This window comes from Jaculus jaculus, chromosome 16 (assembly GCF_020740685.1).
Source record: "Jaculus jaculus isolate mJacJac1 chromosome 16, mJacJac1.mat.Y.cur, whole genome shotgun sequence".
Lineage (NCBI taxonomy): Eukaryota > Metazoa > Chordata > Mammalia > Rodentia > Dipodidae > Jaculus > Jaculus jaculus.
The window spans coordinates 41,352,729-41,379,916 of NC_059117.1; the positions used below are offsets into that span (position 1 = coordinate 41,352,729).

At 42.9% G+C, this 27,188-nt stretch overlaps 1 protein-coding gene across 1 annotated transcript in view; it reads left to right on the top strand.

Moving 5' to 3' along the window:
* The window catches only part of Creb5 (cAMP responsive element binding protein 5), a 430,087-nt gene that overhangs the window by 84,496 nt on the left and 318,403 nt on the right, over window positions 1-27,188 (top strand). The window contains exon 4 of the mRNA XM_045135541.1: window positions 14,215-14,336. Within this exon, the coding sequence (XP_044991476.1) occupies window positions 14,215-14,336 (122 nt within the window). The remainder of the gene's footprint in view (window positions 1-14,214; window positions 14,337-27,188) is intronic.

The following is a 27,188-nucleotide window of genomic DNA, read 5'->3' on the forward strand; positions in this document are numbered from 1 at the left end:
GCTGGGTGTAGTGGCACATGCTTTTAATCCCAGTACTTGGGAGGCAGAGGAAGGAGGGTCTCTGTGAGTTTGAGGCCACCCTGAGACTGCATAGTGAAGTGCAGGTCAGCCTGGATTAGTGTAAGACCCTACCTCAGAAAAAAACGAACACACAAACTTGGCTCCATATTATTTGAGAGTCATACCTCTGACCACACTGCAGCCTGCATTGCTGAGTATCTTTCATGCACACAGCTGCTCTGAGAGCCATGGGATGCACATATTGATATTTCCTGTCCTCAAGGACATCAAGGTAGAGCTTGTGTGGAGAAATTTATGTCCTTCCATGATGTGTATCAGATGAATACCACAAGACACCAGTGTCTGGAAGCTTTAGTGGCAGGGCCTTTCCTTCAAGCCTGAGGTGATTAGGAAGTTGCCTTAAGGAGAGTAATACCTGTCACAAGTGATAGACGCAATAAGATGATATATGAATACATGCCCAGTGAATGTGAGCAGAAATGAATAATAACAATTAATCCATCAACAAATTTCCACGCTTCCCATCTTGGTGGGTGAATTAGAAGAATGTTGGGATAGAAGTGAGGAGACTAATCTGGTCTCTGCTTTGGCCATATAACCTTTAGTGAATGACCAAATCTTTCTGGTTCTCAGTTTCTGCATAAAGTGGGCATGGTTATATCTATCTAGTGTACTGAGTGATTGTGTGTGTGTGTGTGTGTGTGTGTGTGTGCAGTCACGCACGTGCATGCATGTGGTGTACGTACATATATGTGAAGATACACCCTCAGGTGTGCAGAGGCCAGAGGAGAACATCAGATGTCTTTTCGCTATTATTCATGTATTCCTTGAGATGGAATCTCTCTGGGGGTCTTGGTTACTGCAGTCATCATCAGGCTGCATCACTTGGACACACAAGCCAGCAAGCTTGGCCAGTCCACCTGTAACCTGTTGCTAGGGCAGATGATCCAAGGTCAGGAAACTAGTTCAAAGGCACTGATCCCATCTGGTCAACACTGTGCTCTCAACTTCTGTTTGCTTGCGGATGAGTGAGCTGCTCTTCAAAGACTGCTTCAGCTTCCCCGAGACTAAGGAGATGCAGAAGTTCCTGCTTGCATGAGTCGAAAAGGCCTAAAAGGGTTATGCACCATGGCTGCTTTTCTCATCTATTGAATTGTAGAGTCACACTTGTGCTTCAGAACTGAGCATCAGATGCTGAGGAGTAAAGTCTCTGCAGCTCCCACCATGTAAACCCATTACTTTCTGTTTTCTTTTGTCTGTCTTGTCTTTGCTGTGTGGGAGGGGGTGGAGGGGACTATATGCTCATGCATGTGCCACTGCAATGTCCCATGTGCCTGCTGCCTGTGGCCGGTCACAAGCCTGTTTGGTTCCAGCGCTCTTTCTCCTGGTCTTGTTTTGAGTTTCTCTCCCTCTCTTTCTTTCTTTCTTTCTTTCTTTCTTTCTTTCTTTCTTTCTTTCTTTCTTTCTTTCTTTCTCTCTCTCTCTCTCTCTCTCTCTCTCTCTCTCTCTCTCTCTTTCTTTCTTTCTTTCTTTCTTCCTTTTTTTTTTTTTTTGAGGTAGGGCTTTGCTCTAGCCCAGGCTGACCTGGAATTTAAATGTAGTCTCAGGCTGGCCTTGAACTCACAACAATCCTCTTACCTCTGCCTTCTGAGTGCTGGCATTAAAGTCGTGCGCTACCACTCCCGGCTTTAGTTCCTTTTTGTACTGATTCTGGAGTCTGTAAGCTCCAGTGACTCTCAGGTCTCTGGCCTCCCCCCAGAACTGAGGAAACAGGCGCAGTGGCCATGCCCAGCGGTTTTACATGGGATCAGGCCTTCAAGCCTGTGCGGGAAGCACATTTAACCTTTGAGCATCCTCTCCAGTGCCCCATTAGTTATTCCTTTATTTGTCCCAAATTGGATACATGGACTAGGCTACCTGGCAGCAGGGGAGCTGTAGGTGAGTATCTGAGATTGGCAAGCATGGAAGACACGGCTGCTATAGTGGCACTTAAGTTCCATGTGAGCATTTGACAAAATCAGGCAAAGACCTGGGAACTCGAGAGCAGTGGGGTGAAGCCCTTTCCCTTTAGTGCCCCAGATATTTTGTGTGGGATCTGGATGTGTTTGTATGTGTGTGGTTATATATGTGCGTGTGAGGCCAGAGGCTACCCTTAGGTGTCATCCTTAGCTATGCTATCCCACTCCTTTGAGACAGGGTTTCTCATTGACCTAGAACTCACCAATTAGGTGAGGCTAGCTGGCCTGTGAACCCCAGGGATCTGCCTGTCTCTGCCTCATCAGCGCTGGGCTTCTAGGACTATACCATCATGCTAGGCATTTGTGCATGGATACTGGGGATATACCTCGGGGCCTCATTCTTGCAAGGCAAGTTCTATACTGACTGAGCTGTCTTCCAAGCCCAAATAATAGCTTTCTTGCAGCCATTCAATTCTTTGCCTTGGGCCCTTGTTAATTTATGGCTGTTACTGCCAAACATTAACAGCGTCATCTATCTGGGACCAGAAACAAAAATACCCTGGATAAGAATGGTCAAGTGCCCTTTTAGTGAACAATAGCTAAGGTGCACTCTTTTAGTAGTGACTGGTAATATCTTAAGGACTTACAGGACTTGTATAGGAACTCCAAACTGACATGAGTATGTATGGTCACAGGAGTAGAACTGGAGGCTTCAGTAAATGGCCCATAACATTAAGCACAGGTAACACAGGGTGAGGGAGCTTGCAAGTTCAAAGGTGTCTCTCCTGTCCTGTAGAGTACATGATATCTAGACACCAGCACACCTACACACAAAGAAGGGACATGGGAGGAGGATGGCGTGCGGGAGAATGGCACTGTCCTTTGTCCTGGGCTGCTTTAGCCGTAGGCACAAAAGCTGAGCAACAGGTGGAGTGCTAGGCAGCAAAGATAGTTGCTTCCTTCTACCCTCAAGAGAGAAGGCCCAGAAGGAGGTCCTGGCTTGTTACCAAGTATAATTCTCTTGGAATATGCAAGGCATGCTATTCCTAAGCTTTAATTTATCTTTTTGTGAATGATGTATTCTTTCCAGTTACATCAGGAACCAGAAACTGGAACTTAAACTTTGTTTTAACATTTATTAGAATCAGTATAAGGTCTCTGGTCATCATCACACTCACATGGTGCCTGCTTCGTGTAAGCCAGCAAATGTGCACTTTTCAGAGGGGGACAGCTAGCAAGACCCAGAATTTCTGACTACCATGAAGTCCTTTGGCAAAGAGATAGTCATGCTGATCAGAGAGTAAAATGTTGTGAATTTAAATATGTGTAAGACCTCCTTATTTAGTTGCAAGAGGATGCATCAATCAACTACCAAACCAGTGAAGGATATCTAAGGTGTCTTCAGTCTGCAGGGACAAGTGACACTTTAAGGGCTCACTGACCTTACTATTTGCATAGGATCTCTGGTCTAAGATGAGTGTTTAAGAACGTATACTCTTTTTCGTGCTTCCTCTTAAACAAGGGATGGCAGGAGGAGAGGATCACCGGACCTTAAACTAGGTGAAAATTAGCCACTTTTGAACTTGGATTTTGCCTGAGCTAGAAGTTTGTTTGTGATCACCACATTGGTACAGCTGAGCGGGTACTGCACCCACAGCTGTAGGATCCCCTCTGGTACAGGCAGGAGAGATGCATGCATTTCACCAGTGAGACAAGAAAGATTGGTACCAAGTAACAGCGCACGGGACCCTGACATTTACTGCAATGTGGACAAGGCTGGAGAGCCTCATGCTAAGTGAAGTCAACCAGGCACAGATAGACAAGCACCGTGTGATATGTGCTCCAGCACCCGTGGGAGCTTAAAACGTTCACCTCAGCTGGGTAGATGGCTCAGCAGTTAGGTGCACTTGCTGAACAAGCATGAGGACCTGTGTGGGGCTGAAACTGCCAAAGTTCAAATCTCCAGATCCCACATAAACATCTAGGTGTGGGCCACATGTGCCTGAAACTCCAGTCCCTCAGAGTCTTGATGATTATCCTCTGATACAAAGTCCAGAATCAGTAAAGGGAGTCCTGCTCAAAACAAGATTGGGAGGAACAGTGGTGGAGTGGGACATCCAACATTCAGCAAGTATATCCTGAGGTGTCACCCCGCACCCCACCACACTTCACCACACACACATACCCCCATACACACATACCACATCACACAATACCACACACACACACACACACACACACACACACACACACACACACACACACATTGTTAAAGAAAATTAATCTCACAGAACTAGAGAATTGAATATGTGCTTCCCAGAGGCTGGGAAAGGTGAGTGATAAAAGAGGACATGGTGTGGGGGTGGTAGTATTGGAATGTTCTATACTAGTAGGATAACCATAGGTGATAATGACTATTTCAGAATAACTAGCAGGGATTTTTTAATGTTCTCAACACAAAGAAATGATGAATTTTCAAGATGGTATACTGATTACTCTGATCTGATCAGTGCATAGAACATGTTGAAATATCACAAAGCACCCTATAAGTATGAACATAACATTATCAATATTTAAAATTTAATTAATTTTGAAAGTTTGGTGCCAAAGGGTATTAAAATAATTTATTTGCACAGCTTATTGTATTTCAGTATCTATCTTTCTGAATCTGTTTCTTGGGAAAAGGAGGGTCACTTTATGGGATGTCTGATCCTAGTAAGAGCTAGGCAAATGACACTTGCCATATTGAGACCCTACTTCTGTACTTATCAACATGAGCACTACAAACTTGGCCTTGTGGTCTAAAAGTTTACTCGTCAGTTACATGATAATGGCTCTGCACTGCATTTTGAGGACAGCAAACAATATATGGTGATTATACTTAGAATGTGAAATGGTTCCAGATGCATAGTGAGATATGCATTTGTTTCATTTTTGTCAATGGTAAAGAAAAGGCAACAAGTCATTAGTCTTAAAAGCTGTGTTGTAAGAGATATCATATATGAAAAAAGAATGCTAACACCCTAAGCAACATTTTCTCATGGACTCAGAGGTGCTCATACAGTCTTTCCTTGTCAGTGATGACATAAGTGAGGGACCAGGACTATGTCAAGTAATTTTACAACACTTGATTTTAAACTTTTAGTAGCTAGCAGTAATACAAAGGTCTCACTAATTCAGGAGTGGTCATGAACTCATGACCATTCAGAGGGTTTTTTTTTTTTTTTTTTTTTTAAGCAATACATTTGTATTATTTGCATGCCTCAGAGTCAGCCAACACAATGTGGCTTAGTGAATTGCTCAAGAAGGTGGCTCAAAACATTAGCAAAAAGTATTTGAATTTGTTTACCTCTTTTGGTGAGAGTTAACATTCTCAGGCAATGCATTTTCTTAGGTAATTCATACATATATGTTTCAGTCACAGTTTTAAAAAAATATTTTAACTTAGTTCATATCTGAATTCCTTTAAAATGGATTTTAAGATACATGATCCTTTCTAAGAGTAATAGTCCAGAATTGGATGGAATTTTCAAAAGGCATTTTCTCTGCACACGAATGTGCGTTGTGCTGTGTGTGAATGGACACGGAGCTGTAGGGTCTGGCAGGAACACTGCCATCACTATTCTCTGCATCCACCCCAAGAGATGGAGCCACTCTAAGGCACATCAAGGTGAACCTGGTTGGAAGCAACAGTTGTGGCATACTTGAAACACCATCTTGGCTGAGTGATCCCATTGAGAGATGGGACACACTCTAATACTCCTGAGTCACATGCTGGAGTTCTTTTAGTGTCAGTGGAGAACTGGTGGCCAGATGGCCTTCCAGTGTCTATGAGTCAATGAGAAATGTGCTGACAAGGGCTTCTCTTGCAGCCCAGGCCCATATGGTTCTAGAAGGCACAGATTTAAATGAAGCTGTCACATCTTCTGAACCTACTTGCCACTGGTCATGGACCACTCCAGTGGCTGCAACAGCAGTCAAGCCATGATCTCACTTGCTGTGGGCTGAGCTGCTAAAAGGGTTGTGTACACCATTTTATCATGGTGGTGTTGGCTAAGTGAACAAGATATCTGAGGTGCTTTCATTACCAAAATGTGCCCTGCACTTGTAGGAGTTCTACACTATGCTGAAAGGGGCTGGCTTTCAGGAGAAAGCGAGAATATCAGCAAGAGTGTAATGTATGTAAAATAAGAAGACCTATTTAGTCAGGTAATTACTCGAAGTACATGAAAAGCTGACAACATGCTAACATACATGATAAGAGTGACCTGCATTCTACTTGCCACACAGATGAGAACATCTGATTTCTAAACATCTCTGCCTTTCTTGTATTATTAATATGTTAAAAATCTCCTGCTGAGGACTTTTCACTATGTATTTGTTCCATTTAAGAGTCGTTGAAGATGGGGCTGGAGAGATGGCTTAGCGGTTAAGTGCTTGCCTGTGAAGCCTAAGGACCCTGGTTCGAGGCTCGGTTCCCCAGGTCCCACGTTAGCCAGATGCACAAGGGGGCGCACGCATCTGGAGTTCGTTTGCAGTGGCTGGAAGCCCTGGCGCGCCCATTCTCTCTCTCTCCCTCTATCTGTCCTTCTCTCTCTGTGTCTGTCGCTCTCAAATAAATAAATAAAAATTTAAAAAAAGGAGTGGTTGAAGAGTTAAGATGATAATAGAATAAGCAATCCATAGATTAATAGCAATTAATCAAACATACTTTTTTTTAAATTATTTACTTATTTATTTGAGAGCAACAGACACAGAGAGAAAGACAGGTAGAGGGAGAGAGAGAGAATGGGCGCGCCAGGGCTTCCAGCCTCTGCAAACGAACTCCAGACGTGTACGTCCCCTTGTGCATCTGGCTAACGTGGGACCTGGGGAACCGAGCCTCGAACCGGGGTCCTTAGGCTTCACAGGCAAGCGCTTAACTGCTACACCATCTCTCCAGCCCAATCAAACATACTTTTGACCAAGACCAAATTCAGTATGTGCAGCTGATCAAATCTAGATGCGTGACAAGGAAAATTACAGATGTGTGGAATATGAAAAAACTATTTATTATTTTTATCATATTTCCTCACAAGAAAAGCAGAGCATAAGAATTAAATAGCTAAATAGAGTCTTCTCAAAGGAAGAAATAAAAATGGCATATAAGCATCTAAAAAAATGTTCTACGTCACTAGTCATCAGGGAAATGCAGATTAAAACTACATTGAGAGTCCATCTCACTCCTGTCAGATTGGCCACCATCATGAAAACAAATGATCATAAATGTTGGCAGGGATGTGGAAGAAAAGGAACCCTTCTGTACTGCTGGTGGGAATGCAATCTGGTCCAGCCATTGTGGAAAACCGTGTGGAGGTTCCTAAAACAGCCAGAGATTGATCTACCATATGACCCAGCTATAGCACTCCTAGCCATATATCCAAAGGACTCATCTCATTTCCTTAGAAGTACATGCTCAACCATGTTTATTGCTGCTCAATTTATAATAGCTGGGAAATGGAACCAGCCTAGATGTCCCTCAACAGATGAGTGGATAATGAAGATGTGGCACATTTATACAATGGAGTTCTACTCAGCGGTAAAGAAAAATGAAGTTATGAAATTTGCAGAAAAATGGATGGACCTGGAAAGTATTATACTAAGTCAGGTAACCCAGGCCCAGAAAGCCAAGCGCCACATGTTCTCTCTCATATGTGGATCCTAGCTACAGATGACTGGGCTTCTGCGTGAGAATGAAAATACTTAGTAGCAGAGGCTAGTAAGTTAAAAAGGAGACATAAAGGGTAGAGAAAGGAAGGGAGGAGGATACTTAATAGGTTGATATTGTATATATGTAATTACAATGATTGTAATGGGGAGGTAATATGATGGAGAATGGAATTTCAAATGGGAAAGTGTGGGGGTGGGGAGGGAGGGAATTACCATGGGATATATTTTATAATCATGGAAAATGTTAATAAAAATTAAAAAAAAGAATTAAATAGCATATGGAAACATATAAAGTACAGGGCACAATTCCAGGAATAGGGTAAATCAATAAGTGGCACCTCTTACTATTATTGTGCTATCCTCTGGCACAAGCTACCCACATCCTGTGTGTCATGAATTAAGTTAAGCTAGAAAATGAAAAATTACTGTGTACCAGTGGTAAGAGTGTCATTTACATGTATGAAATTGCCAAGAAGAGGTAAGTATGGAGTGTATGGTTCTTTGAGGTATTTACTTAGTCAATTTTTTAAATATTCAATCTCAATTTAAGAAGAATTTGGAGTCAGATATGGCATCTTTTTTCTGGCTTCCCCCTTAAAATGTCAATGAATTATCGAGTAGCATTTGCATCAAGAGAAATGAACAATGTGGATGTGGGTTGTTTGAGTAACCATGATCAATTCTTTGCAGATTCACTTCATTAAATCACATTCTTTCTTTGCTCATGATGAGAATTAGGGTGAGGGCTTTGACCTAGGGATAGGCCCTGATTCCAGACCTCATTCAGACATGATTGGGTCCTGAAGGACTATGTCATCATTTGTGACAGAAATTGAGTGCTGAGAATCTGTGAGGAAGGTGGGAGAAACCAGTCTTTCACTGCCTTCTCTGTCAATTCAGCTTTCAGCTAGCTGTGCCACAGCTGATCCTGTTTTATTACATCAAGTCCATCATATTCTAAAGTCATGAAGAAAAGGTTCCTGAGCTCAAACTATGAATCATCAGGTCTTTACACAAATGCTCAGTCTTTTCCTGGATGCTCATCCTTAGGTGCTATCACATTGTCAATTTTCCTAACATTTTCCACTACATGACTTTTCCTTACTTATCTGGGTTGTTTAATGGTAGTCTATTGTGTAGATTCCTCCACACCCCACTTGAGTGCAATAAGTACCATGAGAGGAGAAACAATGTGAGTCCTGTTCACTGCTTTATGTATAGCAATGAACACAATAAGATCCTTGTAGACACTCAATAGATGTTCACTGAGTGGAGAGACGGTGGCAGAGGGGCAACTTTAGCCTTTCCTCCCGTACCTAGACTGTGCCTGGCCTAACTTCACTCCAGGTACATGCTAGTTTTCTACAACCTTTCCTGGACCACAATGCCTGGTAGTGAAATTGCTAAGCATTTGAAAACCTGAAGCCTGGTCCCACGGTTACCTCTCTCGGGTTTCTCCAAGAAGTTGATAGGGTTGAATCTTTTGTGAACTCAGTTATCTATCATCTTTCTTTTTCTTTTTAAGTAGAAAGTTGTATGGATGCATCATATGTTGGTACCATCATTTCCCACCTCCCTGGCGCCACTCCACTGAGGGCTCTCCTCAGTGGGATTACTGGTGTTCCCCTAGGCTTGGGGGTTATGAAATGTCAGTCATTATAAGGGGGAGGAGCAGTGCCTCTAGACATATTCTTCTACTCTGTGGCTCTTACATTCTTTCCTCCCCCTCTTCCACAAGATTCCCTGAGCCATGGCTGGTGAGTTTTTTTATTAATTTTTATTATTTATTTGAGAGAGATAGACAGAGAGAGGAGAATATGGGTGCTCCAGGACCTCCAGCCACTGCAAATGAACTCCAGATGATGCATGCACCCCCTTGTGCTAACGTGGGTCCTGGGGAACCGAGCCTCAAACCAGAGTCCTTAGGCTTCACGGGCAAGTGCTTAACCACTAAGCCATATTTGGAGAAACTTGGAAAGTATTATGAGGTATAGCTCAGTGGTAGAGTACATGCCTAGCATGTTATTGACCCTGCATTTGATAAGACCTTGTGCATCTGGCTTACATGGATTCTGGGGAATCGAATCTGGGTTGTGAGACTTCACAGGCTAGTGCCTTAACCACTGACCCATCTCTCCCACCCTAAGCTTTCTTTTCTCAATTTTTATTAACATTTTACATGATTATAAAAAATGGCTAGTGAGTTTTAAGTCTACTTTAGTGTTGAGCTCTCAGCAAGATCTGGATTTTGGCTTTGGTGCATTTTGAGTATCCTCTGTGTCTGTCTCCATGACCCTGGCACTGGTGACAGGTTTGCTGTTTGAAGAAGCACTCTTGCTCATCTTGTCAATTCCTCCCACAGCACTCTCAAGTGCCAACTTTCCCTCAGTGGCAGTTTCAATGGAAAATGTCCCCCTAGCCTCACTTGTTCATGATTAAGCCACATACTTAACCCTCAACTGATGAAGCCTTTGAGAAGTGGAGCCTTGCTGGTGGAGGTCTGTCTCTGGGGCAGGCTTTGAAGCTTATTAGTCCAGCTCACCTGGTATTCAGAGCTAGCTCACTCAGACTACCCTCCTGCTGCTTTGACAAGGTGCAATGTCCCAGTTGCTGGCTCTGCCATGCATTCCCGACCATGACGAGGCTTCCCCCCAAAACTTCTATCTGAAATGAACCCTTTCCTTCTATCAGCTGTTTTTGATCCGGAAGAAGAAGGTAACTGCTACACCCTCCATGAAGAAAAATGTATCATTTCCAAGGTCACACACACATACATGCATATGTAGGCCTACCTAAGAGGATAGTCCTGAATTACTCCGCCATCACTCCACAGGAAAGACTCAGTATTTCATTTCACTGGGAGTATTAAATGGCTTCATACCAACCTCAACATAAAATGTGAGGGAGCAAAAGAAAACCTGCATTTGCTTATGCATGCTGTTTTCTTCATTATGTTTATTTCTTTCTTCATCTACTCATTATTAATTTGACAAAATAAAAATTAGGTCTGTTAGTTTTCTGATTATTTGTCCTCCTGGTAGTGTTAATATTTGGCAGTAACAGCCACAAATTAACAAGGGTTTGGGGCAAAAAGTGGAATGGCTACAAGATAGTTATCAAAAAGCTATTATGTGGGCTTGGAAGACAGCTCAGTCAGTATAGCACTTGCCTTGGAAGAATGAGGCCCTGCGTGAGATCCCCAGTGTCCATGCACAAATGCCTAGCATGATGGTATAGTCCTAGAAGCCCAGCGCTGATGAGGCAGAGACAGGCAGATCCCTGGGGTTCACAGGCCAGCCAGCCTCACCTAATTGGTGAGTTCTAGGTCAATGAGTAACCCTGTCTCAAAGGAGTGGGATAGCATAGCTAAGGATGACACCTAAGGGTAGCCTCTGGCCTCACACGCACATATATAACCACACACATACAAACACATCCAGATCCCACACAAAATATCTGGGGCACTGAAGGGAAAGGGCTTCACCCCACTGCTCTCGAGTTCCCAGGTCTTTGCCTGATTTTGTCAAATGCTCACATGGAACTTAAGTGCCACTATAGCAGCCGTGTCTTCCATGCTTGCCAATCTCAGATACTCACCTACAGCTCCCCTGCTGCCAGGTAGCCTAGTCCATGTATCCAAATGGGACAAATAAAGGAATAATTAATGGGGCACTAGGGAAGATGCGCAAAGGTTAAATGTGCTTCCTGCACAAGCTTGAAGGCCTGATCCCATGTAAAACCACTGGACATGGCCACTGCGCCTGTTTCCTCATTTCTCAGGGGAGGGCAGAGACCTGACCCTAAGTTCTTAACTATGACTACGACCCTCAGTTCTCTTAACAGTGCTACATAGGGGGATAGTGAAGTGAAGACTGGCAAAATCTACTCTGCAGATAAGTGATCATACACTTCAGCACTGCTACCAGGTATATTCTCAGAAATATTTATAAGATAGTAGAAAATCAGTAGGCTACAGCACTATGGTAGAAAGGTTTAAGTGATTCCAAGAATAGCTCCATTTCAAAAGAACCAAGAATTGATTCTTATGTGACTCAACTTTCACATCAGCCCTCTGATTAGACTGTTTCCTGATAAATAAAATAGGGAACATGTTTTTTTTTAACTTAAAATGATTGTTATAAAAATTAATAAGATGGTATATGTAAAGTATTTAGTGTTATGCTTAGCAAGAAATAAGCACCAGGGCTCGTGAAATGGCTTAGAGGTTAAGGCACTTGCCTACGAAGCCTAAGGACTTGGGTTTGATTTCCCAGTACCCACATAAGCCATATGCATACGGTGACACTTGTGTCTGGAGTTTGTTTGCAGTGGCTAGAGGCCCTGGAATGCCTCCTTCTCACTCTCAAAAAATTAATTTAATAAACAAATATTTAGCATAAAGGAAGTAAATGTCAGTGGAACAATCAAAGTGTACATGCATGTGTGCATGCATGCATTCATACAAACTCTCTTTTCATTCACACTTTCTATTCAGGTCACTCTTTATCTACATATATAACCATTGCCTCTACCCTTCTTATTAGTTCATGCTGTTCCTAATTTTCCCCCTTTCATACATACTAGAGCTCTTGTACCTAGGAGGACAAAGCACCGGAGTTAGATTGAAGTTTGCTCTAACGTCTGAAGGTAAAAGAGCACGTAGTTGTGAGTAGATGGTTCCATGTCATGTGACCTTGTTCAAGGAAATATATGTCTGCCCTATCTGCCTTATGTAAGCATTTGAGGCAATGCAAGTGAACATACTTGTTAACTAAAAAGTCCTGCACAGTATTTTGTCTTTTACAAACACAGGAGCCATATGTATAAAATATATAGGTGTTTATGTATGCATTGCAACAATAGTGGGCTAATAATGTTGCCTGCAACAATACCTCATCTTTCACGTAACTTTTACAAATAAGGCATGAGTAATGGCCATCTGTGATAGACTTTCTGTAGACTATCATGATAGCTCAGTATAGTGGAAGTAAGTCACAGTGTGGAGAAGCACTGCTGAGCTTTGTGGCTCTGGACTCCAAGCCAAGTATTAGGGAGCCAAATGCCTCTGAAGGGCTGATTCAATGGGGATAGCCAAACATTTGCTTCACACACATGAAGATTCTCTTTGAATCTTGGTGACTATTTACTACTTTCTGGGACATTCTGCTTGCTTTACATAAGAATTCTAGCTTCTTGGGCTGAGGAAATGGCTTAGTGGTTAAGGCATCTGCTGGCAAAGCCTAAGGACCTTGGTTCCATTGCTCAGGACCCACGTAAGCTAGATGCACAAGGAGGGGCATGCGTCTGATGTTTGTTTGCAGTGGCTGGAGACCATGGCATGCCCGTTCTCTCTCTATTTCTCTCAAATAAATAAATAAAATTTATCTAGCTTCTTCTAGCTCAGACACATATAGAGTGCAAGACTGGCATATTCATCTTCTTGAGGGTACTCTTAGTTTCGGATAACTGGTGATGATCTCTCAGAAAACACTGCAGAAAGAGATATAGAGACAGACTATAGAACAAATGGGAAAAACTTACAATTAGAGTTGAAGATGTGGTTTGAGGGATCAAGTGCTTGCTGAGTACTTGTTTGAATACCTAGAACTTACATAAAGCCAGACCCTGTAACACCAGCATCTACAATCCCAGTGTATCTATAACAAGAAGGATGGCTGAGGCATGAGAATCTTTTGGAAGCTTGAAAGCCAACTAACCTAGCAAATGGAGTGATGAGTCAGAGACCAGCCTCAAACGAGACAATAGTTGAGAACTGACACTGAAAGTTGTTTCCTAACCTCAACTTATGTGCGTGTCCTCAGTTCCTCCAAACTTCTAAGAAGTAAGCTCTCTAGAAAGTCAAAAGTATGAAAGAAATTCTTTTCCTTTTAAAGAGTATTCTCAGAACATTTTTTTGGCTACAGCAGAGGAAAATAAAATTAATAATGATATTTTTATAAAGGATGGAAGCTGAATGTGTTTGACTTGGAACCATTTATCATCCTTCTATGATTCTTAGAAGGTGATAGAATTGCAGAGTTTTCTTTTTCCATCAAGAAGAAAGGAATTAATGTGTTTATCTGTTTCTTTTTGTTTACTATAAAAATCTATGGTAATTTTTCTTTCTAGGATCCTGAAGTGAGGTTTGCGATTGGCAAAGATCTTTGGATTGATTTTAGATAGATCATTTTTCCTCAGGTTTTTTTTTTTTTAAGACAGCAATCCCTCATGTAATAAATGTGTATTCAAACAATATGACTTCTAGGATAAGAGCTCTTGAAGTTGTCCAGCAAGATGGTGGACAATCCTCATTCTGTGGTTCTCTTTTCATTGTTTTCTTTCTTAGGAATTGGTGATTTTTTTTTTCCCTCTTGTACGTGATCATTTTACTTGAAGGGCTGGGGAATTGTGGGTCACTGTTGGTCATTATATTAAGATGAGGGGAGGGTACGAATGAATTTAGTTCAGTTTGCCACAGCTTTGGAGAAAAAGCTCCATTGTATTGATCTTTGGCCTCTGGTTTCAGATCAGACCCCAACCCCCACGAGATTCCTGAAGAACTGTGAGGAGGTGGGTCTCTTCAGCGAGCTGGACTGCTCCTTCGAACATGAGTTCAGGAAGGCTCAGGAAGAGGAGACCAGCAAGCGGGTAAGTTGGCATGGGTGGACACCCAGAGGTGCTTCTCCAGCTTCTGTGTGGCACTGCACTGTGCATGGAGGTAGACATAAGGTAGCATTTTGAAACAGGATCTTACTTCATAGCCCAGGCTGTTCTCCTGCCTAGTCTCCTGAGATTACAGACATTTGTCATCATGCCTAACTGCCACAGTGTTCTATCCATTTGTGAGTGCTTGAATAATGGTTTTTAACAAAATCAGTGAAACTCTGATCATGGTAGTATATAGAGCTTGGATAAACCATGGGAAACAGGTGTCTATAATATAAAAATTCAAGTTTTAAAAATGTTGCCCTGATTCTTAAAACTGTCAGATAAACTCCCTGTCTTTTTTATTTTTATTTTATTTTATTTGGTTTTTCGAGGTAGGGTCTCACTCTAGCCTAGGCTGACCTGGAATTCACTATGTAGTCTCAGGGTGGCCTTGAACTCACAGTGATCCTCCTACTTCTGCCTTTTGAGTGCTGGGATTAAAGGTGTGCACCACCACGCCTAGCCTTCACAGGACATTTCTCTTCTCAGCTAGTTGCTTTTCTTTGCTAAATACACAATAGTGGATCTTCCATGGGAAGCATGGACAGAAGGTCCAAGCCACAGGGTAAGAACAGGCAAATGATCGTAGGGTACCAGAGATGATCGTCATTTGATTTTGGCCGAGGTTGCAACTGTCTGTTTTCAAATAATCTTTTCGGTTGTTCTCCACCAGATGCACAATTACTTCCTGTTCATGTTACCTGGCCAGATTATTGAACATCTGTTGTTGGTGAGATAAGCAGGCTAGCTACAACCACATATCACTTTGTGAAACTCTTTAGAAAATGTTCAGTTTTTAACAGAATGTTTTCTGGAATTTTAAAATCCATTTACAAGATTAAGGAAAGGAAGTGAGGTCCCAAATAAATGACAAGGATGCTTTTTAGTTGTTGTCATTGCCCTTACCAGGCATTACTGAATGCCACAGTGTGCTGAACCACACATTAGACACAGTTCAGGAACAGAAATGGAAAACGTAGAGGATGATGGACAGGAAGGACCAGCTAGGTAGTCATAATGGTGGAAGGCCCAGCTGTTCCATCTGGAGAAGAAATTTTAAAAGGCTCTGATAATTTTCTGAGTGTTTCAAAGCCTTTGAATCTTCCTCTACGTGAAATTATAACAATCCTCCCTCACCAGGCTTTTCCTGTCTCAATCTCTATCGTGACAGTCTAGGGTCTGTATTATTCAGTCTGCACTGCTTTAGAAAAGCCATGCACTTCCAAGAGAGCTGCAAAATTTCAATCAGCTCATTTTATTTTTTTTATGTTAGCCTGTCATTTACACTTGACCCTCCTTCCCACTCCCTTGCCAAATGGTATGAAGCACCTTCCCACTTTTCTTCAACAACTTATGTGAACTGTCACTCTTTTCCAAGCAAATAATAAAATTCTGAGCACTTTCAAAAGTTAACTTGATAAAGAATGGAGGACAGATTTATATGTCTCATTGCAATGCAAACACAATTTAGAAATTCAAGAATGTAATAAGGGAGAAAAAGAACGTGTCATCTAGTGAACGGCTTCTACTTGAGTGATGAAAGTTCCTCTGGCTGATTTGCACGTGTAGAACACCGAGGAATCAAGTTCACTCGTTTCTGTAGAGAGTTAAAGTTGATTTTGTAGATTAAACTAGACTATAAGGACAATGTGTGGGGTTAAAACATCTTCATTTATGATAGAATGATTTTAAGTTCCTGCCTTTGATTTTCCTAAAGACACTTTACACCCTGAACAGTTCGTGCAACCCTTGTTGGGGGTGTGGTGTTAGATATTCACCATTGCCTTATTCATGATTTCTCATGTGAAGCCTTGTCTGAGCAATTCTTATAGGTCTGAATTCCAGGAAATGGCTTGCTTCCCCAGAGGAACTGAAATACATTTTGCTTGCGGCTGTAGAATCATGTAACTGGTTATGTTTCTCTTTTTGCTTTGGCTGGTAGGTTAACATGAAGCCAAGCTTACTACTTAACATGGGATGCTTTTGGATCCCTATGATGAGCAATGTTTCATTTCCTCCGTGCACTAGACTTTCAGTTCTAGTTGCTATTCCCTCTGCTCCTGATTTTTAATTTACAAAAGTCATGTTGTACATGCTTGGTGAGTTGCTTTAAAATTCTTGTGAGTTAACAGGTATAATCACCGAATTAGAAAAATTCAAATAATGAGGCAGACAGCACTGAGAACGGGTTATTGCTGTGGCAGAACTGTTTCCTGACTTTTCGATGTTGCTCATAGTCACAGGATGAATTTATGATGGGTGTGTGGGTGGGGTATCCTGAAGGCAGCCCTGCCCCACGGTTCAGTTCTGGCCTTTCAGGACACCACAGCCTCATGCCCCCTCACTTGCATGTACTGAGAGTTAGGCAACATCCAGCCCACTGATGTTCCCTCTTCCTTTGTTTTGTTCAAATCAGAGGGTCCAAATCCAGAATTGAGTCTACTATAGGAGGGACATCCTCTCAGTGCCTGAAGCTCAGTGAGTCATGCTGCAGCTCTGTTGGTGGCATCTATCCTGGCATTGCTTTGGAAACCACAGGGTGGAGAAATGAGCAGCAGAAGCAGTGCTCCCCATGTGACATCTACTCTCACCTCCCTGGGACCTTGCTCCAGCTGTCAGCATCCCTGACGACCTGCCACTTTGAGTTCCTACTTCATTTCTTCTTTTGTTGCTTGCAAAGTAGAGACACAGGCCCTTAATGTGTTTTTTATTGTTCTCCAGTTATATTCTCCTTCATTCCTTTTTCTCTACATAGAAGTTCTGATTCCATTTTCAGCAAGCTGTTTTTCTCCTCAGGAGAACCCAGGGCCCCACGGATGATGTACGAGCACTCTAATACTAAGCTACATTGTAGCCACAATTGTTTCCTTTTCATTTGACATATCCAACTTTCTTTTAGTAAAACACCTGCATTGGCTCATCAACAAGTTTTTGTAAAGTAGAAAATAGATTCATTTACCTGGAGAATTTTATTAAAAAGTATTCTTGTTTGAACTTTTTTGGTATTTCATATACAACATTTGGGAAGGTGAGGATAGCCCTGTGCTTTGCCAAAAAATGTTTAACCTCAGGTTTAGAAAATCTTCTATAGTCAAAATGAGAATTGATTCTTGCTTAGTCAGTGTGGCTGTCCACTGGAGAAAATTCTGTTCTATAGACTCTACCTTTAATACTGGCCCTCATTTCTAGAGTATCACAATGTGTGTATAGAATAATAACAGGTGATAACAGGTCAAGTTCACAGGTACAGGGACCAACGATCTTTATTTATATCCTACCCACCAGATCGGATATTCCACAATTGTCTCAGGTTCTCTATTAATGTAAGCTCAGTTCCTCATAACTCTGCAATAAGAAAACGTTGTTGTGTTGTCACTGTTTGGCAGGACTTACAAACCTCAGCTAGCTTGTGGCTTAGAACTCAGAGAGGTGTTGGCATGGGTCTGGGCAGCATCCTCCACCCTCATTCAGGACAGTGTTTAATTCTGCTCAATAGCCAGACATGAAGCCAAAGACCATAGAGATCCAGACCAAGAACCACAGCTCTTACAGAAAGCCTGAGTAGAAAATTGGTATACTGATTTTGCACTCTACATTATAGGAAGGAAAACAAAAGATTTTGCAAAAATAAAGAATGAAAGAGAAGGATGAGTTGACTTGTTTTACCAAATTCCTTTTTAGACCAAAGATCGGATAACACACAGATTATTCCATTATAAACAGCAGTTTTGTGTCTGCACGTGTCTATACGCGTCTGTTCGTTCACGTGTGTGCATGTGTGCACATGCACATGTGTGCAAAAGGATAGAAGGACATTGGGGAACTAGAAATGAACTCTTGTCTTGCTGAGAGAAATACAACACTGTAGCCTATCGTGGTCAAAGACCCTGGAAGATGAAAAGCACAGTGTGTAAGTGCTAAGTGTTGTTATTTTCCCATAGGACCTAAATGTGAATCATTATGCTGAGGCAGAAATAGCAAATCAGGGCATTTCCATGCACTAGAATTCTTCCCCAAACGATGAAAAGTGCAGTGTATCCCCAGAGGGTGTTGACTGTTTAAGACATGGGAACAAGAGGCAAGCTACAATCTTCCGATCTTGAATCCCAGCTCAGTGGGAACGGGCATGCCAGGTCAGCCCTAGCTGAGATAGGAGGCTGTTCAGCCTGACTGAACTCTGCACCTAGCTATGCCGCCTAATGTTTCCAGTCCTTTTCCTTTCACACTGTCTTGCTCTGGCTCACCACTAGCTGGCATGGCTGCTCCCTGGGGAAGATATGGGTTGAGTGGAGCTGGATGGCAGATAAGACACCAAGCTGAGCACACTTGGAACAGCTGCATGTTTCCGGTTAGCATAACATGTTGCTTCTAAGATATTTGAGTAAAACAATCTCACCCTCCCCCAGAAGTCTCAAGAAGAAGAGCATGCTGAAACCTATACTTGGTTTTATTCAGATTTTAAAAATCACTGTGTTTGCTTAATCCTAATAGATGAGACTGTTTTTGATCTTTTTAAAATTTTTTATCAGCATGACTGAAAGGAAATGCCATTGACAATGATAATGGAAACGACAGCCCATTTCTTCCCTCACCCCCTTGGAAGTGTGAAACCCAGGGCTTAGCTGCAGGATCCCTTTTGTCCTCCCAGCTCAGCCCACTGCGATGTAAATCGCTTTCAGCTGCCTCTTTATGGGTTAAAATTATGCCCCCACTGTAGGTGCGATTTGATGCGGGGAAAGAATTTAGCTTGATCTTTGCATCCCACTCAGGGGAATGACTAAACCAGTGGATAAACTGGAAGCTATTTCATGTGCTTTAGGTCACTGGGATTTAGGAATAATGAGTCCGGTCCTAACAGGGATTAGTGAGAGTGCATATCCACTGCCACATATGTGAATGAATTAGGATGTGATCTTGCCTCTACTTTAACAGGGAGTGCAGGGCTGAGAAGATTGCTGCGTGGTTAAAGGCGCTTGCTTGCTAAGCCTGATGACCAACGTTTGATTCTCCACTAGCTATAGGAAGTAAGATACAGAGTTTGTTCATACTGGCAGGAGGCCCTGGCATGCCCATACCTTTCTCTATGTCTCTCTAATAAATCAACTAATTAAAAATAAAGCCTGGAGAGATCACTTAGTGGTTAGGGCACTTGCCTGCAAAGCCTAAGGACCCAGGTTTGATTCCCATGTAAAGCTAGAGGCACAACGTGGTACATGCATCTTGAACTTGTTTACAGCGCCTAGAGGACTTGGCATGCCCGTTCTCTCTCTGTATCTGTCTCTTTATAGCTGTCTCTCAAAATAACTAAATCATATATATATATATATATATATATATATATATATATATATATATATTTTCACACACAATAAATAAATAAATACAAGGTAGTGAGAGTGTACAACAAAACAATTAACAGACTTTCTTTCTTTTTGGTGGAAAGTTAAACTACCTCAAAGCAGAAATGCATAGTCTATTATCTTGCAACTTGAAAACAATGTCAAATATATTTAATGTGGATGATGACTGAAGCCACAGCTTACAGGAATACTGCTGAGATGGACATCAGGTAATTGGTTTATTGCTACCCTTAGAGAGGTTTCCTATTTCAGTAACTTGTGCCTCATAGGTGAGTACACAAAACCTAATTTTCACAGTAAAGAAAAAAGTACTATCCTGTTGATACTGGGGTTACAACTTCTAATTCTCAATGACTTGCCAGTTGGAGGCTCCGCCCTCAGCCAGTGTTGGGTGTCAGTCAATCAGAAGGGGAGGTGTTGGTGGCAACAGTTGCAGGACCAGTGTTCCCTGGCCTGTGGCAGTTCAGCCTTAATGGCTGGGACTATTTATCACAGGCTTTGTTTTATATGTCATTTGTTTTGGGAAGACATTGACCCCATCTCTGCATTAGAAGGGATCCAAGTTTCCAGGAGCTTCTAACGGAGTCATCCCATTTGTGCCTGTGATGGATGTTCTCACCTGAGGGGCTGATACTTTCATCTGAAGCTACAGAGTAGGAGAGACTGGCAGAAGGGTTAGACCCTGCCTGACACACGCCATGATGACGGCTAGAGGAAACTGGACATTCATTTTGGGGACCTCAGTTTGTGCGGGAACTGTTGCAGAAGAAATAGTACTTGCTTCCACCAGGACTTCTGATTTTCTGTGACTAGACATGGGATGAGCAAGTATTGACATACTCATGAAGCATTTTCAGGGCCACTTAGGACATTTTGAGAATTATTTTAAATGGTAGTTTGATTTTGACCCTTTTGTTTAACTAGAAATAGTTATAGGTGATTATACTAGTAGTTCTCCCAGGTGAAATGGAATGGAATAAACTATGAATAGAGACAGAATGATGCATGGGGGTGGCACAAGTGACCTGTTCTAGCTCTGCTCCCAGCCCTGTGAGTGTTGTCTGCCTCCATATTAACTGTATCATCTCTCAGGAGGTTTTAGTTACAGTTTCTCTTCAGAAAACCTGAAGTCTTGTAGCTTATGAGTTAACGCCACCCAGGTCATCCCTTAGCATATCAAGCCTTGTCCTGGACATAACATGATTTTCTAACTTCTTATTGGAACATGTCTCTGTTGTTCCTAACTCAGCTTGCCCAAAGCCAATCCCAGGGCTTTCCCTGCGCTGCCGTGAATGAGCCCCTGGTTCAGTCACGCAAATTGCACTTCCTCGTTACGGACTCAGTGCTGCTCTCCCACCGTCCTTTGCTCTACTCAGTAGGCCCAATCAGGGATCTCATGAGGAAAAAAACATTCCTCACAACTTGAGGGAAAAAAGCTCTTGATTTCTCTCCTCTCAACCTTTAATAGAATTTGAAGGACACCTAGCATTGAGTTTTATTGTAAAATAAGGTACCGTAGTACTTTAAAAAAAATTTTTTTTATTTATTTGAGAGCGACAGACACAGAGAGAAAGACAGATAGAGGGAGAGAGAGAGAATGGGCGCGCCAGGGCTTCCAGCCTCTGCAAATGAACTCCAGACGCGTGCACCCCCTTGTGCATCTGGCTAACGTGGGACCTGGGGAACCGAGCCTCGAGCCGGGGTCCTTAGGCTTCACAGGCAAGCGCTTAACCGCTAAGCCATCTCTCCAGCCCAATACTGTAGTACTTTGAGTGTGAACATATGCTTTCTATAGCCTAAGATATTTTTGATTAAGCTTGAACTTGATTATACACCAGCCTGCGGAGGAACTGTCACTGGGGGCAGCTCTTTTGGTCCAGCCTTTTAAGGTATGTTCAGAGTGAGTTTGAGTTCTGGCTAATTGTGCTTGCTGGTGTTGGTGATGCCCCTGTGCTATGCACATGGGGAGCTTCTGCCATTCTTGCTGTTTCCCTGGATGCTATAAACGTGAAGTAAACCCTGTCCTCCCATAAGCTGCTTCTGGTCAGGTGTTTGTCCAGCAATGAGAAGCTGACTGCAACAGGTACTTTATAAAAATAAAATTGATATGTGTGACATTGAAAAATAACTTGTTCTTAGAGCTGCTTACCTCTTGCTTATAGTTAAATTACAAGCCCCCATTGTAACTTACCAGCAGGAATTATCAGTGTGGAACATCAAGGGTATGAAAGAGAATTGTGGTGGAAGACTCACCAGCATAGCATTAGGTTTTGTTTTTCTACATGTTACAGCAGCATGTGGTCAGTCAGGTCCTGCATTCTACACATCAAAATAAAATGAATGTAAAAGGACCAAGAGAGGATGGGGGGGGGGGGACTTAAAAAGGACAATGAAAACAAAGTAGCCAAATCCACAGACCTGACCTGTGAGGATGGCTTGTTTGGTGTGCCCCTTGCCTTCCCATCATATAGCTTTCCTGTAGCTGGACTAAGAAAATGAGTGCAATTGAATTATTTGGCTGGGATGATCCTCACTAAAACAATTAGGAGGCTCAGCTTTAAGGACCAGGCAAGATAAAGGCAGCTTCACCCAACAAGGCACAGTCTCCCCAGGGTGATCTTTCCATTGCAGGGTGGCCTGGGCTCTGGGGGTGCTTAGTCGCTTCTTACCTGGCCTGTGGCTTGCAGGCCAGAAAGGGATTCCATGGATGTACCCAGTAGGAATCCCAACACTGAATGGGACTTTCCTCCATGCAAATCCACTCGCAGCTGTGAGCAAATCAAACTTTCCAAGGCTCCTGACTCTGCACAGAGGTGGTGAGTACTTGGGTCCAGAAGCCTGTGCTCAAGATGTCCTCCACGTGGCCCCACACCAGTGCTCCCAAAGACAAGTGGGAAAACAGATGTTCACACTGAACCAGATACAAGCTAATGACTACTATGAAGCTTCCAATTCAGGCAGAAAGCAATATTCACACTTGGAAACTTGGACCAAATATTCAACTCCAGGAACACCTCTTACCTGGGACTGTCACAGAGCTGTGAGAAGTATGCAAACTGATGCTATTGAAAGAGGAAAGGCAAAGAATATGATCATTGCAAGAATCGCTTCTGTCTCGACCATGCTTACATCCAGGTGAGCGCAAAGTGTGAAGTGTGGGCAGCAGCAGATATGGGAGTGATTTGCTCTGGAGACCTGGCTTTGCATTGCTGCGCTGTTATTGCCCTACTGATGAGTTGGAGGCAGGAATGGGGACTCCGAGCATTCCTCCCATCCATATTTCCAGCAAGTTGGATATCAAATCAGAAAGACCTACATGTAATAGCCGACTTGCGAATGAGAGCCATGCAGGGGTATTTTCCTCATTCTTCATTCTTCATCCAATGAGCACTGAGGTCTGATGACCTAGGGAAGCTTGAAGCTTCAAATTATTTTCACACACATCCTTTACTTTTGGATGGTAGCTTTTCTGACAAACACACCTGGCTGAAGTTGAGGTCAGAGTGATCCCTAGGACAGCCACTCACAGTGTCTTCTCTGTCCCCCTCCGTGTGCAGTGGTATACCTGATGACTTTCCTGAACCCACTTGCTAGCTCCTTTTGTCCTTTGCTCTCTGGAATCTTCCATGCTATTATTTAATCTGTTAGAGGCTATGACACTTTTGTGTGTAATGCATCTGTATCTGTTGTGTGGCTGCCTAATGAAGTGGAATTCCAAAAGGACTTTGCTCTCAGCATCTCCTCTCAGCACAGTTTCTAATAAAACTCCAGCATGGCTGTCAAGATGAGACTGGGGTGTAAGATGACATTTTCGTTTTTAAGTATAAGTATATTACCTTATGTAACACTTTTGGAGCTAGGCGTGGGATGTCCCACCTATCAGCAAACCACCCCTGTTATCTCTGGGTGCTCTTTGTGGACAGAGGATGATACCTTTTGGATTTAGCATGGCTGCAGACACAGGCATCCTGGCTCCTGGGGAAATGCCACCGGCTTTATGAAAATTTTGGAAGTTGTTCACAATCCTGAAAAAATCCTGCCTTGGCTAGAGCCCTTTGAAGTCTCTTTCTGGATCGAGGCTGAGGTGGAGGCTTGTTTGGGCCTTGGAAATGGTTACTCAGTGTGGCTGTGGGCGGACTGGCTCTACACGAAGCAGTGCAGGGACTGGGAATCACAACCTCTCAGAAACATCCTCTCCTTTGTTACTTCTCCGGGGTGATTTGTGGTGCTCTGAGCTTAAGAGCTTGCTGCAGGATTTATAAGCTTAACGTATTGCTGGACTGTTGGCCTCACTGGACTAGGCCACTCACCCATCCTCTGCTTTCTCAGCAAAGTGACTAGAGCTCAGGAGGCCTGCCTTCCTCAATGCCCTGGATGACAAAGTGCCCATGAACCCCACCCTTGTAGCCTATTGGGTAATCTCCCAATTTTGGAAGGGACTGAGATGGTTCCGAATTCTGGCAGCCTCTTTTTAAAGTGTGATGTGCCCTAAAGCCCTTTTCTGTGCTCATGGGGCCTCCTGCACCCCGAGAATTATCCACACAAGTGCTGGCACTGATCAAACAGGTGTGATGTGAAGTTGCAATGTAGAATGGTTGTCTGCATTCTGGACGAGGGCAAGAAATCTAAACTCTTCCACGTTCTCTAAAATTCACATGTAACTCTTGCCTGCAAAACAGACTTTTTAACAACCTGGAATAAACATAGGTAACTTGATTATTTTGAGATTTGAAGGATAGAAATTATAGCTGATTCTTGGGACAAGCGTGTTAGATTCATATGTCATAGCAGCATCTCACCTAGAATGTGCTTTCTGATGTTGACTGCAGCACGCGTCCCGAAGGAGTCCTGGGAAGAGGAATGCAAGCTGCATGGGGCAGAGACGGCAACCCAGCGTAACCTCTCTGCCTGAAAGGGGGTCTTTCTCCCACATCTCAGGAGTAGGGGAATGACTCCTTGCTCCTGATATCTGCTAGTTTCATTTTCTTCTCTGTTACAAGAATATGTACATATCTCTACAGTTTTAGGAAAGGTGGGCAATCTCAGCTTTGGGACTTATCCATTTCTTGAAGGTTCTGGCAAGGCAATGATCATAACCTGAAATTGCCTACAGTATTCAATTTAACGTGGGCTTGAGCAGATATTTGCTATCAACGTTGACCTCTGGGAGGATGGCACCACTGATTTGTCAGTCCACTGAGTGTGCTAGAGGACATTTGCCATGAGTGGTGATGTGTTTGCACAGATCCAAACACATATGTCCTCCCTCAGATCCCCTTGTGACCAGAGGCACATATTGCAAGACAGCTGGTCAGAGCCAGGGGTGCAGCTGCAATCCCAGGAGAAAGGAGCTACTTTGACCTCATTAGTGCAGATCTGCTAATTGAATGCGATAGTCACAGACCACAACCACCCGGTGGTGCACTCCCGATTCCATGTGCCCTTGTATTTTGTAGGAAACACATCTGTTAATAAACACTGATTGAATGTTCCAAGTGTTATATTCTCTTCTAAGATTTTACATTTTACCCTCCCTAAATTCTATCTTTTGACAAAAATCCCACAATGCCACAAAACAAAAATAAATCTTGTAAGAGCAGTTTATTGTAAAAAGAAAAAGAAAAAAACATTAACATCTTACATTTATGCTGTAAAGAAATTGAAGATGGGGGCTGGAGAGATGGCTTAGCAGTTAAGGCACTTGCCTGAGAAGGCTAAGGACCTGGGTTCAACTCTGCAGAATCCATGTAAGCCAGAAACACATGGTGGTGCATGCATCTGGAGTTCCTTTGCAATGGCTAGAGGCCCTGGTATGCCTATTCTCTCTCTTCCTCTCACTCTCTGTAATAAATAAATAAAAATAAAAAAAAATTTAAGACAAGAAATTGAAGATGGGTGCAAGAAAATGGCCAGAAGCTCATAAAGACAGGGGCCCCATGCATGCCTATCTGTGAGATGGGCCGGTGTTAGGAGGGTGAATCCAGCTAAGAATGGCGTCAAAGGAATTCCCCCATGAAAACGCACAAAGGCGCTCTGCTTGGTCGCTTTGTGGGCTGTAGTCAGCTCACCCTCCTGGCCTTACTAGCCTTTTATCCTGCAGAAACGTATCCCTTCAGCATGAGCGACTTGACTCAGAACAGTTTTCAGACATCACTTTGTGACTTACTGAACTCACATATGTTTACCTAGTTCCTCCTTAATCTCCAAGTCAGAGCACTGACTTCCTCATCCTCAGGCTTTGGTGGGGCCTCTTCCTTTCAAGTTTTCCACTGAGATCATTTGACATGTTAGCCTGCTAGGGAATAAGGGCTGAACAAGAATTATGAATATTTGCATTCCTCTTTCCTTTCCTTAGAAGAGAAGAAAGAGACTGACTTTTTAAAAACGTGATCCCAACTTCCTACAACCCCCTGGCAGAGGTAACCTTCCCCTAGTGCCAAATCCCTTTGCTAACAGCTGTTTGGTGATTCTGTGTCACTGGGCTGACTGTAAAATCCGGCATAGCCTTTTAATTACCTGTTCCTATTTCAGCAGTCCCCAGCTCTGTGGCACGGGGGAGGGGGTAAGCCTTCATTGTAATGGACTTTTAGTAAGACTATCTCTGAGATAAGAGTCCTAAATCTTGGCAGTCTCTTTGGAGCACACACTTTGTGATTACACACAAATTCTTGGCTCCCCAGAGCCGCATTGTAAATGAAGTGTGGTATGTGGGGCTGGGTAATAAGATACTGCATATACGTTTGAGAGCAAGGTGCAGTTTTGCTTTATTTATGAAGATAGACATGCTGGTTGAGGGCTTAATCACAGCTGATAAATCATTTTAAGAAAGCCTATTAGAACCATATGCTGATTTTTTGCATTATTATAGTGTGTCTGTTTCCAGTCTAATAGGACAGGGTTTTTCTTCATGTGCTCTGTGTTTCTCCAGTGTGGACTATTTATCTGTTTAAGTGATATCACTTGCATGGGAGCGTTTATCTCTTTAAGAGGAATCATTAATAAAAGAAGGTGAAAGGAAATGGGGAAGGAGAAAGGAGTGAAGGTTTTCATTGTACAGTGCCTCTCTCTGTATGCACATGTGTATATCTGTGTGAGCATGCGTGTGTGTGTGTGCAGGTATGCATACTTATGATATTACAAAGGAAAGCGTCCAAAAGCTGAGAACAGGAAACATCTCAATTAGAGTTTCGGAAGGCCATGGACTGGTCCTCACTTGGCATAAGGTAATCATTTCAGCCCAGGTGGTTATAATACTGTAGTAAAAGATTATCTGAAGTTTGGGGGGGGGTACTGACATTTCAGTTACCTCACTTCTCCCCAAGCTAGCAGAATTTGGCCCCAGGAACAGGTCCCAAGGCTCTGTAATGAGAGCCATATTGGGGCTCCAGCTCTGAGCCAAGCTCTGTTTATCACTAATTGCAGGGGTTCCTTG